The sequence below is a fragment of the Phocoena sinus genome, chromosome 9, assembly GCF_008692025.1.
Source record: "Phocoena sinus isolate mPhoSin1 chromosome 9, mPhoSin1.pri, whole genome shotgun sequence".
In the NCBI taxonomy this organism is placed as follows: domain Eukaryota; kingdom Metazoa; phylum Chordata; class Mammalia; order Artiodactyla; family Phocoenidae; genus Phocoena; species Phocoena sinus.
This window is the reverse complement of record NC_045771.1, coordinates 46801361-46820442: the sequence shown is the minus strand read 5'-3', so window position 1 is coordinate 46820442 and position 19082 is coordinate 46801361. Positions and strand designations below refer to the sequence as shown.

At 41.2% G+C, this 19082-nt stretch overlaps 1 protein-coding gene across 6 annotated transcripts in view; it reads left to right on the top strand.

Annotated features, from left to right (window-relative positions):
* The window catches only part of PLEKHA8 (pleckstrin homology domain containing A8), a 76014-nt gene extending 58277 nt beyond the window's left edge, over positions 1-17737 (top strand). For all 6 annotated transcript variants that reach the window (XM_032643328.1, XM_032643330.1, XM_032643329.1 and 3 more), the window contains 2 exons: positions 6492-6553; positions 11902-17737. In XM_032643328.1, coding sequence (XP_032499219.1) covers positions 6492-6553; positions 11902-12099 — 260 coding nt within the window. In that variant the 3' untranslated portion in view covers positions 12100-17737. The remainder of the gene's footprint in view (positions 1-6491; positions 6554-11901) is intronic.
* The last annotated feature ends 1345 nt before the right edge of the window (positions 17738-19082 follow it).

The window sequence follows — 19082 nt, the reverse complement described above, 5'->3', positions numbered from 1 at the left end:
TAAGCAGAACTGATATTTTATCTAAAATGAGATAGTTTAGGTATGTAAGTAAAAGAGTGGGTATGTGCGATTTTTATGCCACATACAGGCAAATTAGCTTGCATTTTTTATTCTGAAATTGAGTTTGAGTTATTGTAATAACAGCCACCGTTTATAGAGCACCCAGTGTTGGCATAACACTAGGTTCTCCATAAGCATTTTATTTAATCTTCTGAGCACTCCCCTTTTACAGCAAGTACACTGAGGTTTAGAGAGGATAAGTACTTTCCCTAGGGTCTCAGATCTAGATCAGTGGTTCTCAGAGTGGTCCAAGGACAGCAACATCTTCATCACCTGGAGACTTATTAGAAATGCAGACTACTGGGTCCCACCTGACACCTGCTGACTCAGAAACTCCCGAGGTGGGGCCCAGCAAATGCGTGTGTTCATAAGTCATGCAAGTGATTCTAATCCATGCTCAAGTGTGAGACCCATTCATCTAGAGCTGGGATGTTGAAGCTCACCTGTCACTAGGCTACATTTGGTTATTTGGGAATTTTGACTGCATCTAAGTGATTATTAAATAAGCAGGAATAAAAGTACTGAAATTAGTTACCCATAGCATCAGTTAATTTTGCCTCCTTTTCATGATAATTGGCTGGTTACCCAATGGCTGAAAACTTTTCTTAACCTAGGAACAGCAAGACAATTAGTAGGGATAAAATAAGGATAAACCTTGGATGACACTCCCAAATTTGAAAACACTGCTTAAGAAAGGTTTTGAGGTAACTGCTCATAATTTTGGATAGTCTTAGTGGCTTTGAAAATGGGAGGTGATATGTAACAGTCCTAAATGACACAACGGAAGCCTTGACATCTATTAACTCTCTGGAAAATGCATGTATAGTCATTGTATTGCTGCAGTTCTGTGACCTAGAATGAGTTTTCAGCAATCGGAAGGAGGCCTTGGGCTTTATACTGCCCCCTTTTGCATCACCTGAGCCATCACCTGAATTCCCCATAACGATGATCAGAGTGGAATATTTTGGGTGGTCTCATGCCAAGAGCTGCTCTGAACTCTAGTGTCCTCTGACATTCTCTAGAGATCACTCTAAGGAAAGAGTTGGGTACACAAGGCAAATGTGTTTAATGGTCCACCCTGTAGCTGAGCCCCTCCATTCACAGATGCCACATCAAGAAGAGGCTTTGGAAAGCATCTTTGTAGGTGAAATGAAGAAAAGTTGCTCTGCCATTTCATGCACCATTGTACTAAATATTATGTGTTCTGCACTATTCCCTCAGTGGGATAGCATATTGCCACATCCCTCACCTCGGAATGATTCCGTAAATGTCAGGTAAACATTAACCTAACCAAGATCTGGAGCACAGAATAGGAGGAAAAAAAAAAAGGTAGAGGAGGCTCACTTACGCATTTAATATGAAAGGCTTTCACAAACAAGGAGAGCTATATGAGAGAGATGAAGTTAGAACTCATAATCAGATATTTGACACCAAATCATAACTTGACTAATTATTCTGGAAGTACCGGGGAATGTGAATCAAGTCATGCCGTTTCCAGAACTATTAACAGCATGTGCTTCTAATGGCAGAATTGGCTTACAGTACAAGTTTTCTTCTCGATGGTGCCTGGAGGTAACAAAGGATATCTCTGGGTACTTGTTCCATCTCTGTCAACTGGTTATTGAGTTGGCTTTTCTCCATACAATTCATTTTGCCCAAAGCTTAGTCACTGTAAAGAACTTGGGGGTACTTTCCTAGTAGTAGGTTTTTTAAAATTATATCAGATATTTATCATTTGACCAAATATGTAAATACAGTACCATCTACTACCTCATAACCCCATTACTTCCAGAGAAGATCTTCATCCAGAATTTGTAGTTTATCGTTATATAATGAATGCTTTTATACTTTTACTATATATTTATTTGTCCACAAACAGTATCTAGTAATGTATTGCATGTTTTAAACTCATGTACATGGTGTCACATTATACACATTCTTCCTTTTTCACTCAGTAGTTTCAGATTTATTCACTGCTTATTCACTTTCAAACCTTTCTTTGTTCGTGATTCTTGCCTAAGGACTTCCTAGTTTAGCTCATTTGCAGAACTGAGATGATTGTCACTTCCTGAGCTCACTGAATGATTGATTTCACCCTTTTCTGGCTTTGCTTGTCTACTTCTCAAGCTGCCTCCTAAGACTTAGATTTGCATTTCTCCTTTGCCCTCTCTACCACCCAAAGTAACTTTGCAAATTCTCACTAATTATAGATTTACAATAGAGAAACACTCTCATCTATTCTGTTCCTGGACAGAATAGCTATCCACCAACAGTAATGGAAAGGTAGTTCTTGTTCAGATGCTATGATAGGTTGAGGCATAATCTCTAAATACCTCATAGAAAGTTTTTGACTAACCATTAAAGAAGTCAAATCTGCATCTTTTTTTTTTTTTTTTTTTTTTTTTTGCGGTACGCGGGCCTCTCACTGTTGTGGCCTCTCCTGTTGCGGAGCACAGGGTCCGGACACGCAGGCTCACCGGCCATGGCTCACGGGCCCAGCCGCTCCGCGGCACGTGGGATCCTCCCAGACCGGGGCACGAACCCGCGTCCCCTGCATTGGCAGGCGGACTCTCAACCACTGCGCCACCAGGGAAGCCCCTAAATCTGCATCTTTATGAATAGAATATGGTTGCAGTTTTTTCAGGATATGGCTGGGAAAAGGCACGTTTTTCATTTTCATTATTTTGTTTTATCACAAAGAATAAACATTAGTTTTGTCAAAATGGTTTAATGTGACAAGAATGCCCCAAGTTCTCATTGCTTTTAGCTTTGTGACCTTGGGCAGGTAACTCTCTCTCTGGGTCTTCTATTTTTTCACCTGTAAGAGGAAGAGAATTGGGCAAGGTGATTGTCAACACTTCCTACTTAGAAATTTTGACTCAGTTTCTAAGGAACTGACAGATTTCAGAGAACTGGGAGAAGGGAATCATTTATGTCTTTCAGAGGCCAAAAATACTTCCAGATTATAGAACATGCATCATGATAATGAATGGGTATTATAGTGAAGATTAATGTATTTCATTATCAAATCTTCTCTGGGTAACCAAAATAGGTCAATACTTAGACTTCATCCTAATTTAATGCAGCCTCACATGGCAGGGATATTTGCAGCCCTCGAAGTCAGCTAAAGACTTGGGGCAAGTCCTTTTCATTTATGAGTTTTATTTTATTTGTTGGTTTTCAATTGTGGAGGTGGTCTTCCTAGGCCTGAGTCAGGACCTGGCCTAAATTCTCTGCCTCCCTCTTCTCCCATTAGACTTACTGGCCCACATTTTGCCCAGTGGGACTCTTCTCTGGCAAGATGCAGGCACAGCAAGGAACAACTGCCTTCTCTAGAAGGGCTGGGGGGAGACACAGATCGTGTTGCTGTACAAACACTCTCCCTTCCTTAGACCAGGCTGCCCCTCTTACTTGGACTCACAGCATCCTTGTTTTCTTCCTGTCCCATAGAAGGGAGCATGGAGAAGGGTTTCTGGGCTTTTTTGAGTGGTTGACTTCACAGGCAAAGTGTAGGAAAGGCATAAGGCCCCTGAGGTTGGAGTAGCACTGGATCCAGAGCCCTTATAAACAGGCAGTTTGTCTGCCAGGTGAACTCTGGAGCCGAAGGCTCAGGGACCAGGACAGCGGTCAGCTGCATTTGCTGCATACCGTAAAGAAATACTGATCTCCTTTTACTTCCCTACCACAATTCCAAATCAGAATGATCGTGACTGTTAGTAGAAGAAAATAATACTGTCTGTATAGGAAAAAAGACTTAAGAGAATATATCTCCAGAATGCCCTCTGTGGTTACCTCTGGGAGGCATGATTATAGGTTTCTTTAGTTATTCCCTTTTTGCATTTTCCTGAACATTATTTGTGAAATCAGAAAAAAAGCAGTAAGTGTTATTTTAAACTACCACTGTGCCTCAGGTGGGAAGTTTAGAATCCTTGACACGGCATAAAAAAGGCCCTCACAGTTTGGCCCCAGCCCCAGTGATCTGCAGCCCTACTGGACTGTTCCCCCTTCATGCCACCATCTCTCACAACTCCATGTAGCTTTCTCTGTCTGCAGGTGGTACTGCAGGTACCACCCTACTCTCTGCCCTACCCAGCCTTTGAGACTCCTTTGGAGAATTCTTTCTGTGCCCTTGCTCCCAGGTTGGATTCATCTCTCTTTCTTTTCCTGTAGCACTGGATAGAGATCTCTGTTATAGCAGTAGGCAATTTACATAACGATGATTTGTTAAAGGCTGGCTCTCTTATAAACCCATGAACTTCCTGAGGGCAAGGGACTGAGTTTAAATCACCCAGTGATCCCTGCTGCCTTGCACTTAGTAAGGGGCAGTGGTAGACTCGCACTAAATCCTTGCTGAATGGAGCAGCTGTTCCATCACAGATGTCTACGAGCAGATTGTAATGGCACTAAGTTTCATCTACTGATTTTTAATGGCATTTAATACCTTACATGGATTAGGATAACAAGAAAGAAAGTGTTCCCACTATACCTCTGTGACTCACCTCATGATGTTTTCCATGGACTGTACACCTTCTTACCAGCCCAGATGGCTCCTTAGATGGTTAGAAATTTGACTGTCTTACTGATTTACTGCAGAGGCTGTGCCTAGTATTTCCTGCCCGTCTGCACCCATATGCTAGCAACCCTTTCTTCACTAAGGTCTTAGATACCATCTAAAATGTCCCTGATAACATCTGTCTCCTTAGAGAATCAGATAGGTTTTAAGTGTGGCTTACATTGAAGACTTGTATCTTTGACACTGTCTTAGCCTACAGACTGTTCTCCTAAGAAAAAGATTGAATTTAATCTTGATTTCTCCTTTAGGCTATTTCTAAGAGCCCTTTGTGCCCTTGAATTTATTGATTTTTATCATTTCTGCTTTAGCTTCACCACACTGGATGCTGGCATTTCAACCCATTCCTAAAACTTTAGATAGCCAGCGAAACCTGCTGTTAGAATTCAAACGTACAGTCTTCTTTTATACAAAATATAATGTATTTTATGCAAACTTGAATTATGTAAAATTGATACATGGTATGCTAAAAGTATTAATAAAGCCTCACCCAAATTTTAAAAATAGAAATTGACAAGAATTACATCATTTCAAAGCTAGAGAGCTTGAATAAATTGTAAAGTGTTCAAGCTACAGCCACATGGCAGTGCTGTTTTGCCCAGTAAAATGCAGATACCTGATGTTCTTTGGCAGTATTCTGTGAACCACACTGCTTTTTACTGCATAGGAGCCTGTGGTTGTGGATTTGGTGTCATTTTTTTTTGTTATTTTAACATCTGCTCTTGTTATAATTTAAAATGTCTTTATATCCTATTACAGTGTCGCCCAAGCATTGATTAAATGGTTGATGGTGGTGCTTGTACTGGTGTTGAAACTAGCCCATGAAAATAAATAAGTTTGGAATAAAATTTAGATGTGGTAAAACATGATAAAGAAGGTCAGACAACCCCTATGATACTCTGTGCTGTAATTTAGGAGTGTGAGGACTCTGTAGACCACTGGAGATGATGCTGAGAAAATAAAATGGAGCATTGAAATAAAAATGCACTGTGGTGATGTAGAGCTGTGCCCTCCTGAGAATGCATTTATTCCTGTGGAAAAATCAGTTTTGAATTTTGCATATATTGAATTATTCAAAGCCTTCAGGAACACATCCCTTGCATAAAATACAGTCATCTTGTTCTCGAGATTTTTTTTTGGTAATTAAAATTATTATATAGCAGTTTTTAAATCTCCTTTTAAAAAAACTCACTGGGACAAAAATAATAGGTTTTTATCTTTAAAGTCTAGAATGTAAATGACTTTTATCAATAGGCCTCACCATTTACTTTATATCTACCTTAATAACTTCAAGCTGTTCTTTCCATAATAGTTTTAAAGGTTTCTAGCTTTAAAACTGTATATCCAGGGTCATAGGGACATCTAGGACAAGCATTTGACATCCCAGAATAGAATGTTAGAATTGAAGAGAACCTTAGAGTTCATTTTACAAAGAGGGAAACAGATGGTTAGAGAGGTCAGCTAAGGGACTGGCTCAGGATCACACAACATTTCAAAGAACTGCATTTTTATATTTTTATAGTGTATTTTAAATTGTATTTAGTTTCTATATTACAGTATCTTTTCCTCCCTCTTTACTTCCTTATATGTATTGAATTTTCCAACCATGATAATAAGCTGAAGTTGAGATATGACAGAGGGTAAGAGTGGAAATACCAATTTTTCTTTAAAAAAATAATCTCTGTAGGCTTTTTTCCTACTCAAGACTTTTGGGGTACATAATCTCATAATTCAGCTTTCTTTTAATCAGTTTCTAATACCAATAGGAATGTGCTACTACATACATTAGAAAGGACATGATACAAATAGCACATCAAATTCTGATGAAATTGTTCCTCACGGAGTTTTTCTTCTTTTCAAGATAACGCATATGGTAAAACATTACGGCAACACCATGGCTGGGTAGTTCGAGGGGTTTTTGCGGTAAGTAATCCTTCTGCCTCCTAATGTTCTGATGGTCACAGCAAGGTGTTTTGTTTTGCTTTGTGTGTGTGGTGTTTCTGTTTGTTTTTGAGAATAAGAACGAAATATTGCTTATTTCATTTAAGTCTGTAGGTCTTTGTTGTATGGAAATGTTGGCAATAAAAAGTAAGAAAAGACTGTTAGAATGTGCTTCACCTTATCTAGTTCCAGTGACCCTGAGAAGATTTGTCTCAGAAGTGGTTGCCTTCTGATGTGGTAGTAAAGAGTGTCAGTGTAGAGATAGGCAGGAAGCTGTCGAATGCTCACCATTGAGGGGAAACCAGTGGTGGTTTGAAGCCCATAGCTCCCTCTGCTGCCTGTTAAAGTCAATCCTGTTCATTCTCAGATTTTAGTCAGGTTTTTTTCCCCTAAATTGAATTTTGTCTTGAATATTAACTGACCTGGATTGCCAGTGGCTAGGACTAGAAATATCTTCTTACCCAGTTATTTTCTTTATGGAGGTGTTTGTATTCATATGTTTGGGCTCCTCTTAGCTACCGCTCCTTCCTTCCCTGCGTGACCTAGGAAGAACACACGCCTGAGAATCATAGTCCCCCGGACAAATCACTGAGCCTGCTTTGTAAAATAGAAGGAGAAGATGGCCCCTTTATGTCAGCAGTAATACTCTGTTATTCTCTCATCTGGGGAGAGGTCAGCCTTAGTCAGGTGCAGCCATGAAAAGGCGGAGCCTCATGTAATGGTACAGTAGGAAATGTCATAGAATATGAGTGTTGTTTGGAAGGTCGGGGGATTAAACATACCCTTGCAGATGATGGTCTTTTACTAATTTAAAGCATGGGAGACATCGTTTGCCTAAGGTAAGAACTGTTCAGGTCATGATTTACTCGGAGGCAGGTAAAGAAAGTGGGAAGAATTTACCGTGGAAGAAATCAAATTTTAGTGAAAATGAAACATTTTTGAAAGCATAGAGATGACTAGCTCTATGTCCTGCTGTTCACTGGAATAGGAGCCAGACCAGCTGCAGCCACTGACTGCCCACACTTACCTTCAGTGCATGTTTAATAACATAATAATAGTTACCATTTGGCTGTTGGACACTTACTGTGTATCAGGCGCTGTGCCCGGCACTTCTGTGTTCACAATCTTTGGTAATCCTCAGGATTAACTCCCACTATTTTACAAGTTCAGAACTGTTTGTTCCAGTCCCAGAGTGAGGCAGTGGCAGAGTCCAGGTCTAAACCCAGATCTGCTGTCTCCGAGGCTGGTGCTCATCCCACACATCACAGCTCTCCACAGTGAAGACAGAATAACTGAGAAACTGCTAGTGAGAAATTAGGCAAAGGATGCTGCCGCATTCATCAGTCTCCCTGAGTAAATACTGTGATTGCCTACAGGTACCTTGGTGAGGTGACAGAGCATAAAAACACTGAGCTGCACCATTTATAAGAAGCATAAATGTGGTTTGGGGTTGTTTTATTTTTTCAGTATAGAGGGCAGAGTTTAATCCTGAAATATTATTGATGATCCGAGATGTTGCCAACAAGAATGAAGCTATGGCACAAAATTTATCGTAAGCTTGAGTCTTTAAAAGAACATTTTAACTTACAGGATGTTTCCCAATATATAGTAATTTAGACTCATTGTAAAAAAAAAATTTTTTTAATTATGGAAGAATAGAAAGGGTAAAAATTAAAATTGTCCATAATCTCACCACTCTATAATAAGGATTTTTAACATTTTTGTGTTTTACCTTCTCAGCTCTTATTTTCATATACTTTTACATATCCTCTTCAATATGGTTCTATTTCATTTCATATATTTATATAAATATCTACTTATAGATACTTATATTTTTATATTTACATGTTTGTTTTATGTGTATAATTACCTTTATTTTGTATACCTACTCTGTATATGCACATAAATTTTTTTGACGTTTAGCTGGTTGTATAATTTTGTATTCTTTTTCTCCACTTTTTAACTTTTTATATTTTCTAGTTTTATTGAGAAATAATTGACAGACATTACTGTATGTCTAAGGTGCACAGCATGACGGTTTGATTTACATGCATTGTGAAATGCTTACCACAATAGCTTCAGCTAACATCCATCTTCTCATATAGATACAATTCAAAAAAAAGAAAGAAAAAAATTTTTCTCCTTGTGATGTGAACTCTTAGAATTTACTCTTGGAACAAGTTTGCTGTGTATCCAACAGGAGTGTTAGCCGTAGTCTTCCCCACTTATTTTTAGGGACTGCATAATATTTCCCTAGTATGGAGGTACCATAATGTATTTGCCCAAATCTCTGTGTTGGAAATTTCAGCTGCTTCTAAATTTGTTTTTACAGACAGAACAGCATCTGTTTTTATGCATTTTTGACTAAAACTGTTATTTCCTCAAAATACGTTCCTAGAAGTAGAATTGCTATGTCTAATACCAAGAAACTACAGCCACAACTTAGAATTGGAGCACTTACCATGCACTAGATGTTGTTTTAAGTGCTTTACTTACATAAAGTTATTAATCTCATAACTCTGAGGTAGGTTCTCTTATTTTCCCTGCTCATAGACAAAGAAACCGGAAACACATAGAGGTGAGGTAATACACCCAAAGTTACAGAGTAAGAACATTTTGAAGACTTGATATTATTGCCAATAGTTTTTCAAGTTGCTGGTTTTTAAGAAAATAGATTATGTTGAGCATTTGGCAACAGCCTTTTCAATAGAGGAGCTACCTTTCAGTGTCTCTCCTGTTATTCTCTAAGTCATCCCTACTTTGGAAAGTTTATTGAGTTTTCTAATGTGCTAATTAAAATTATCAGGGGCAAATTCATTTAACTAATCCTGGTTGCTCAGGGAAGTGGCTTTCACGCTCAAGGAATTTGACTTATTTACCAGACAAATAGTGAACTTTTATCTTCAAACAGTTACCGTCTGTGGAACTGATGGCCAGTCTAGGCTCTGCCTCTTTCTGTGGCTCCGTTTTGGCTTCATCTTCAGTTGAGTTCTGTTATTGTTTCCCAGATAGACTCGGCTGCATCCCAGTCCACTAGGAGTCTTTGAGAAATCTGTAGTCCTGGGTTCCACTCTGGAGAAACTTTAAAAATTTTTTCTTTTACTTAAATATATATACGCAGAGTTTTGTTTTGCTTTTTATCACAGAGTCCAAAAAGGTTATAACAAAAAAAATAGCAGTTTGTTCCATACTTCTCAGGCTCGCTAAAAGAGGCTGCCACTTTCAACTGCTTTGACTATTTCTTCCAATACCTCTGTAATTCTAAAACTATTTACTGTTCTTTGTGGACTTATCAGTGTTAATCACTGTTGATTTCTGTTATAGGTTAGAAATTAGCTCTCTTAGACCTTACTGTCGCTACCTCACCTCCCCTGCCTCCACCTTCCCTATATAATTATATCACAAGGTAACACTATGATGATGAGCCAGAATTCTGTGATTTTTTTCGTTCTTTCTTACATGAGGTTTACATTTTTCCCCGTACCATCAGATTTCTCAGATCACCATCATTCTGAACTCACGAATGTATCAGATTACCTGTATTTTTTTTCTTGGAGTGTGCCCTTCCAGCACTTTCTAAACTCTTCTTCCAGTCTAAATTGTTGTACTGCTATTGCCCTAGGACTTTTCTTCACAGGTTTTCCTATATTCCATCCCCACCTCACCCTAATTCCATTTCCCAAGTCCTATGACTTCCTATTTCTTGATCCAATCCCTTTTTTTGATGGTACCCAAACTCTAGTAACTTCCTAAGAAAGGGTGCAAGGGAGGTAAATTTTTGAGTTCCTGGAACTATCTTTATTCTGCCCCTTTTTTCCTAGAGTGTTGCTTTGGCTGGTGTAGAATTCTAGGTTAATAGTCATTTTCTCTCAGTACTCTGAAGGCATTCCTCTGATGTCCTCCAGCTTCCAGTGTTACTGTTGTAAAATCTAATGTGCCACTGTGTATAAACTGTTCCTCACCTCCTTCTAGATGCTTTTAGGATCTGTTCTTTATGCCCACATTCTAAAATTTCACCGTGTTCTCCTTTTGGTCTTTATCATTCATTCTGCTGAGCACTTGGATAGGTCTTTAAATCTGGAGACTCATATCCTTCAGTTCTGGGAGACTTTCTCACATTATATTTTTGGACAGTTGCCTTCCCTTCATTCTCTGCTCTCCCTGTACCCGTGTCATTACTTGAGTATTCATTACGTGCCAGGCAGTAGAATAAACACATCCTACATGTCCCATTAATCCCTCAAATGAGGAACGTGCTCTCAGTCATCTTCTATAGATGAGGAAACTGAGGTTCTAGGAGTTTAATCACCTTGCTTAAATTCCTCAAGCTAATATGTAAAAGATTGGGGATTCAAGTCCAGGTCTCCTCACCCACGCCTGTGCTTTAACCATTGCATAATGCCAGTCACTTTCTGGTTGCAAAAAAGGAGAGGGTTGATCCTCAAAAGACTTTCAATATAAGGAAGCTCAGGGAAGCAACTGCAGAATGATTATTCAAGATTCCAAAAAGTCTCCAGAGAACTCAGCGGAGCCAAACCAGTAGGTGCCAGATAGCAGATTTTAGCAAGCTTAGGGAACAGTTGGCCTGCAAAGGGAGGGGAGCTATAAGGAGCTTAGGAAATCTTCCATCAGGGAAGCAGTGTGGTTGGTGGTGGAGTTGAAAAAGCATAGAGATGATTCTAAGTTCAGATCCCGGCCCTGGCTCTCACTAGCTGTGTGATGTCTCTCTGTCAAATGGGAATGTAAATTGTACAGGGTTCTTACAAAGATTAACTGGGATAAAATACGTTAAAGCATCAGTGTACAAGCAGACAACAAATGTTAACCCCCTTCCTATTTAGAAAATATTCAAGACTACAAAGGAAATATCCATGTAGGGGGAAATAGGAGACCCGCAAAGAAAGTACGTGGAGATGAGATACAAATAGGATGGTGAGGCGCCCTGCCAGGCTGGCCACGTGCCGACAAAGACTGTGGTAGCAGCACGCATGCAGGTCATCCTGAGCGCTCAGCCGGAAGGGGCTGGATCACTGTGAATGAGAAGGGAGCCTTCCTCAAACTGTTTTCCTCTCAGCATTCCCTGACTTGATGGGATTATGCATCCTGAAGACGGCCCAAGAACATACTTGCTTCCTCTAGCCTTAGTGATGTGGTGCTTGACACGTAATTTTCGAGTCCATCAGCTGAAAGGCTGTATGCCTTTTTTGTCACTCTTGCTCCCCTCGGCTGTGTACGTGTGTGAGCGTGCGTGCACGCGTGCGCTTATGCATGAGTATAATGTGCAAGAGAGCGAGCCGTGGTGCAGCTTCTCACGGGCAATTCTTTTGCAGTTAGCTCTGAGGGCAGCTCCATCCTATGAAGATTTTGTGGCTGCATTAACCATTAAGGAAGGCGACCACCAGAAAGCAGCTTTCAGTGTTGGGATGCAGAGGGACCTCAGCCTTTACCTCCCCGCCATGGAAAAGCAGCTGGCGATACTGGACACTTTATATGAGGTCCACGGACTGGAGTCTGACGAGGTGGTATGATGTCTGCAGGGCAGCGCCGCCTCCTAACTTCAGGGAATAAAGTTCGCTAAAGTGTTTCGTTGCCCTACTTAATTTCCAGCAGCAGCTTCAGTCCTCTCCAATCCCTTACTTGGGGGGATGGAGAGGAGGAGGCAAAGCCTAGTGCTTTTATGTATAATTTTTTAAATGCATATATGTTTTGTGTGTTTAAAAATCAAGGTGCTATATATTCAGTTCAAAGGGCCTCCTGGAAACCAAATCATAGCTGTTACACAGACGTGAACGGCGAGTTATAAGAGCAGATTTGACAAATGAATTTGTTAGTATTGTGTTTTGCTTTTAGTTTTAATGGGCCACCCAAACCCAAGCTGAAAATGAGCAATTTTTTTATCAAGGACTGTAACTCTTAGCCAGTGTTTCAATCAGTTTAGAATTAGACTAAAAATTTAGAGGGAGCTCAGCCCCTTTGTTGAAGCTATTGAAATATAGAGTTTGCTATTCCTAGACGTCCTGCAAAGAATCCTCTTCTCTGTGGCTCTGTGGGCCAGAAGAGCCTGTGTAGTCAGTGTGTCCGGGACGTTGGTGTGACCAAGCAGTGCCACCCCTGTTTATGGGCCAGGAGACTGGCTCTGAAGAGATGAGTGGTATGTCCTAGCCCCGAGCTGGAGGACAGCATGGGAGGTGTGGGACAGGTCATCTGAGGTGACCCCTGTGCAGTGCACACCCTTTGCCAGCCTGCTTTCCTCGGCATCATCTCAGTTGGACATCAGAGCAAAACCGTGACATTCAGGGATTATTATTAAACTTCAAAAGTAAGGTGTATAGGTCGAGGGCTTTGCTCAGTCACACAGCCACTAAATAGAAGAGCCGCGTGATTTCCACGTGTGATCTGGACCGCCTCTGCATCAAAATCACAGGGAGCGCTTGTTTGAAAAGCAAATTCCCAGGCCTTACCTTGACCTGAAGAACCAGAATGGTGGGATTGGGACTCAGGATAATAAACCTTGAATTTGAATGAACTTCCCACGTTATTCTTGTGCACACAGGGTTGAAGAGCTACGAGATTAAATTCTAGTTTACCGAATTCCCAGTCTTCTGCATGAACTAAATGATGTGTCCTTTTTTTCAAAGAGGAAGAGGCTATGGTTGAAATGAAGTAGTTAAAGGGAGAGTGAGAAATGGAGCAGGTTTACTCGGCAGGTTTCGTAACTGAGCCAGCAGGCCTTCAGGGACCACAGTTCTGAATGTGCTCTCTGATCGTCTTGGCTTTATCACCAGTGGTGCAGAGGAAGCTAAATGCAGCTGCTTATCTTATCTCAGAAGCTCTGGGACTGTGTCACAGCCTAAAGGTGGGATTTAAGCCTTTCACAAAACAACCTTGTGTAGGCGTTCTCCTGAAGAGTGTGACGCCAGGGCTGTGGCCCTAGTCTCTCAGTAGGCCAGGCTGCCAAGAGCGAGCGGCGGGGAGAGGCCATGGCTGCCCTCCCTGTCAGGGGCTACTCGCTTTAAGTAGCTGGAAGGGAAGCTCCCCGGGTAGAAGGTGAGTTCCTTCGAGGGGCACAGGTGATGCTGTCCCGAGGGCAAAGAGAACCCTCTCCTTAGGTGAGAGATTAATGTAGGGAGGGGTATTGATTTGTTTTTGTCTGTCTTTAAACAAATGGGCATTTATGTAGCTCAAATTCACGAAGCAGATACTGTGCTCAGTAAGGACTTCTGGAAAATGCTTAACCTTTAGAAAAGCAACATCAAATATTTTAAGGCTAGGGAGAAAAAGGGTGCTAAAGTGATGTTGATTCTTTTGTATCTTAGCGCTTGCTGTTAGCAGCTGCTAAGGGGTGTATGTTGTCTTCTCCCATTCCCACGAGTAATTAGTGCGGACCTCCTCCTCTGGCTAGTGTGAACATGATGGCAGGACTAGGGGATAAGTTAGACTTCCTGCCCTTACAGAGCCTCCTAAAAGGGAAAAAGAAAAAGCCACCAGCCTTTGCTTTACCTTGAATGAATGCACATTAGACATTGCACCACTGGGTGGGGATGCTGCCAGGAGATTGTAAGCGTTGTGAAGCACGACCGTTCGCAGCAAGTGGTGGTGCTCCCCGACACCTCAGGAGAGCTGGTCTGGTCTCTGGGAGGGAGGTGGGCACACTGAAAATACCTCAGATTTTCCACCGAGGCTTTGAATACACACAGGAAGAAAGCTGCTCAGCACGGCCATCGCGCGGTTCTATAGGTACTGCCTTGGGGTATATGACCCAGTTTTCTGGGAAAGAAGGGTTTCACATTATCTGGGACCTTTGGGAACCCAGATCAGAGTAGCTTGAATAACTTGAATAAGTTGCATTACCTACTCAACACTTTTCCAACCCTACAGAAAGGGGGTAATGTTATTTGATAGGTATTTTCCTCACTGGAGCATATACTAAGTTTACCTAAGATGCGTAAAGCTCTGGAAATTGAACTTCATATTAGATGACAAATTCAACTTGGCCTGACGCTTGGCACGGTCAGAGCTTCCTCCTGGACCTGCAGTATTTGCTTCTCCATTTTATTTAAAGGCATAATGTGTGCTAATTGACATTTACTATCTAAGACGAGGACAAAGAGAAAAGATAAGGCTTTCTCTCCATAATCCTCTAAGATTCCTGGGACCTCTAAGCTTTCTCTCTCTGACAATGAGAGGAGATGGGAAAACGCTAGTATGTTTGTTGGTTGCTCAAACGTTTTTAGGATTCTCTTTCTAGAGTAACCTTTAGAGAGATCCTGAAGGAAAAGAAAAGGTAATGTGTCTTCTAACTAATAAGTAGCATTTGGACGACCTCCTATAAGGCACTTCCATACACATAATTTCATCATGTCTGCACTTCTCCCCACAGCAGAAGCCAGCCCTTACACTTAGTAGGGATTAATATATATTTGTCTAACTGAACAAAATCCTTTCAATGATGGCAAATTTTTTTTGTCCTTGAGAGCAGATTTGATTCATTATACCTAATCTTGACAAAAATGTTAAGTTAGAGGGATACCTTTTGGGGAAGAACCAACTTGTGACTCTGAGGTAGAAATGATTTTCTCATCACCTCTTGATCCAGCTCCTCAGGTAGTTCTAGAACTGGGGCTCTTGGAATGTTGAGCACATCAGTCCCCGGGGCATTGACTTTGAAAGGCAGCGTTTGTTAGGATGTGTAAGTAGTGGCTTCAGGTGCCTTGTCATCATTATTTGTGTGTCATTCTGAAAATAAATGCTCCCAAAATGTCACATTCCACGATGAGGGATATCTGAACTCCATAGTTCAGCCCTGCTGCTTCTCTCTCCTCTTCTGTTACTAATGATTGCGAACAGTGCCCCCATCAGAGCACCAAATCCGTCCCCTTTCTTAGCTGTTCTGCTCCATTCCTCAGCAGCAGCTTCTAGCACATACGTGGAGCATCTGGCACAGACCTAGCCAGGGTCAGGTGCCCAGTCAGTGGGCATTCTCTTCCCCTCCCAGACTGCAAGAGCTTCTTAAAGAACCCCTGTTCCCATGTGTAGCTGTAAAGCAGGTGACCACATGGTGTGTAGCATCTAGGAAAGGTGATCTGTTATTAGATGAGTGCTGCTGGAAAGGTTTGCAGTCTCCTTTTGATTATTAATTCATCAAAAGTTAATGCTTTCAACTTTATATTTTCGGAAAAGTGTTTTTAATTAAGAAAAATATGTGGTAGGGACCAATAAATAAATTATACTCTTCTTTATTAAATTTGAAGTAAGGAAAAGAGCTGAAGGAAGAGGTATCTTATTAAGGAAACTTAATCTGATTGTGAAAGTCATATGTATGAAGAAACATCATTTAAGTCAGTAGGAAGAGTCAAAGGGTCATGAGCGATACAAGACGATGTGATTTTGGGAACTTCCTGAAACGCCACTTTTTATGTTTTTCTCTGCTAAACGACCACGTCCCATAAGAAGTTGGTTACATGATGGTGCATTTCTGAATCGTCGATTAAAATCAGTTGCTTCTGATATTAGCCATGGGTTTTATAACTCTTCAGCTTCCCTGCCCTTGTGTTTCATTTCTTTTTTTTAAGGTGAACTATCAACCTTTAAAAATTTTTTTAGATTTAGAACTTATAAGTACAGTACATTTTAAGACATTGTTCTGTTAGCTGAGCTAACATGTTTGGTCTTGGAGGGGCTGACTTCCATGCCGTGTGTGATCTGGTGGACTCTGTACATGAGCTTCAGTGTCTACGGCAGCCCGTGTCCCTGTGACATGCGCATAGAGTGCTTTACTTGGAAACGCACTCTGCTTCTGGGCGGCCCTCTGTGGTCTGCAGTTGCTTACCCAGGGGTTCATAAGAATGACAAAAATACCCACTAGCTGTCTAATAGTATTTTAAGACTGCTTATCTATTACAGGGGTGTTAGGGTCCTTTCAGCAATTCCATGAGCATACTGTTCAGTAGACCTCCTCTGGAAATGTCCCCAGTCCTATCCTGGCGCAGGCAGTAAGTAGCCTGCGTACAGAAGCCATTTGCATGATTTCTTGTTGCGCTGCTGCATCAAGGCACTTGGAAGCGATCCTCAGCGGTACGGTTGACGCAGGCATCGATCTTTCTTCTCCACTGTTTCTATATAGCTTTAAATTAAAAGGAAAAAACATACCACTGCTCTGCAAAGCAAAAGTTTTTAAAATTCTTCGGTTACCCTTTTTAATCACTTCTCTTTGAGCGTGAACAAATGTTTTCAGCTAAGCTATGTGAGAGCACAACAGATCTTGCTTGTTTTAAGCACTGTCCGTTCTATTTTATATATTTTAAAGTGTGATCAGTATTTCTTCCCTGTACTTTATAAACAGAAACCACCCTGAAATGGTTGATACCCCTTGCAAAGCTGATCTCATCCACAGACTCCTGCGTATCTGTGTCTGTTTATAGGTGTATATGGAGTCAGTGGTGACAAGAAAGGTGATCTAGAAGTAATTCTGTTGCTTCCCAGAAGGCTAATGAGCCAGTCTCCTGTGGCATGTTTGATGCATGAATCCCTTTGTGTCATGACAATTTTCACTAGAATGTCAGTAAACAGCCCAACTACCTCACATGAAATTGGCTGTGGACAATCTGTGTCAGATGAGACATGTGTTAAGGTTGATTTAATCTGGTTAATAGATTGGACAAAATGATGTCTCTATAAAGAAGAAAGATGTTAGACCAGATGCCAAAGGCTACAATGTACATAGATTTCCTTGGGTTGCTTTTTTAAGTCAGTGTTTAATTCTACCCCCAGTATTCTCACCTCCATTGTTTGTGATCTCATAGATCCATGCGCTTTGAATATCTGTCACATGCAATCCTATGTTACCTGTTCTTGTCCTTTAGCATTTTGAATGAGCATCATAATGACAGTAGAAAGCAACAGTAGAAAGCAAGTGTCCAGTGGTTTGTTGATCCCTTAATTTTAATGGACCTTTACTTAGAATATAATGTGTTGGAGCCTTTAAGGATCAACTGATAAATGAGAATTTCATGTTTAGGTTTCATGTAAAACTCTGTCCAAGTTCTAACTCTGTATCTTGTGGGGAGCGGGAACAAGGGAGGGATTTACTTTTTTTGCAAAAATATTTGAAAACATCTGTCAGATTTTATATTCATTAGTTATAATAAACTTATTTTTAAAGTATTTTATCAAGTGCTTCTCTTAAAGATTGTGTGGGTTTTTGCTTAATGAATATGCCAGTAATAAGTATCATTTATGGAACACATACTATTTGCTGGGCATCATTCCAAGCTCTTTACAAATATTAACACACTTAGTCCTCGTAATCACTCTGTGGGGCCGGTACCGTTATTAACCCCAAGTTACGATGAGAAAACTGAGGCACAGATTGGGGAAGCCCCTGGTCTAAGGTCCCACAGCTGATGAGGAGTAGAGCCAGGCTACAAACTGAGGCTCCAGAATCTTTATAACAAACTATTTAAACCTAAACAAAGCGTAATTTTGAAACATCAAATGACCACTGTAATGGCATTGCCCCTGGGTGTTCTAAGCACACTAGAAAGACTAGCTCCTGTCACAGGTGGCTGTGTTCTTTGGCCTGGTTTAATTCTGTTTTCAGAGAAACCACAAACGCAGAACAAAGAGATGAATTTGCTGTGCTTAACGTCTGAGTTGCTGTTTGGTTACATTCAAAGCAGATACTTTGTTGCCTAAATCACTTGGTGCCGAAGTAGGGTTGGACTTGTTAGGTTTTCACTCTCTGATACTTGTTGGTGGATGTCAAGATGCCTGCAGATAGATAGATACGTGTGGCTGGCGATGGGGTGCAACCCTGCCCACACGGCCTCCTCTCCAGCCACCTCTTTAAATACGTGAGCTAGGCCAGTTAGAACTGGGACAGGGAGGGTTGGAGGAAGAGAGAGAAACCAGTGAAGTGTGGTAGGTGTTTAAGCAAGAGGGTCCTGTGGAGTCTGAGCTGGCGTGGCCATGTTGGGCCACATGCAAGAGAAGGAAGAAGAGAAAGCTGGTGGGAAAGGAAAGGATGGTGCAGGCACACCGAGAAGCAAGGACGAGGAATTGTGTAGTTGCCACACACCAGCAAACTTTCCTTGAAGGCTGGCTTTCCCTTTCCCACTTCTGGCTCCTGCCCTAGAATTCCTCCCCTTGAGAACCCTGTACCTTTACAGTAAGACCCTAGCCTTTTTTGCTTACGCTGCTTTTAGCGGGCTTCTATTCCTTGAAATAATCCCTGTGACAAGCATGTGTGTCTTTATTCCACACTGAATATGGGCAAGTCCAGAAACACCCAAGTGATATACGTCGAAGAACCACCACCACCATCATTCTCACCGTGTAAAATGGAAATGCCTCTCCAGACCTGAAGTCAGTCTGTATGGGCTCTGCTTATTCTAACTTAGGTTCAATTCCCCCAGAAAACCCCAGGGGCCTTTTTGGAATGGCTTTGTTCTTGCAAATTGTAAGCATCAGTTCTCCCAGAGATGGCGGTATAAGGACTAGCTGACCATCTCCT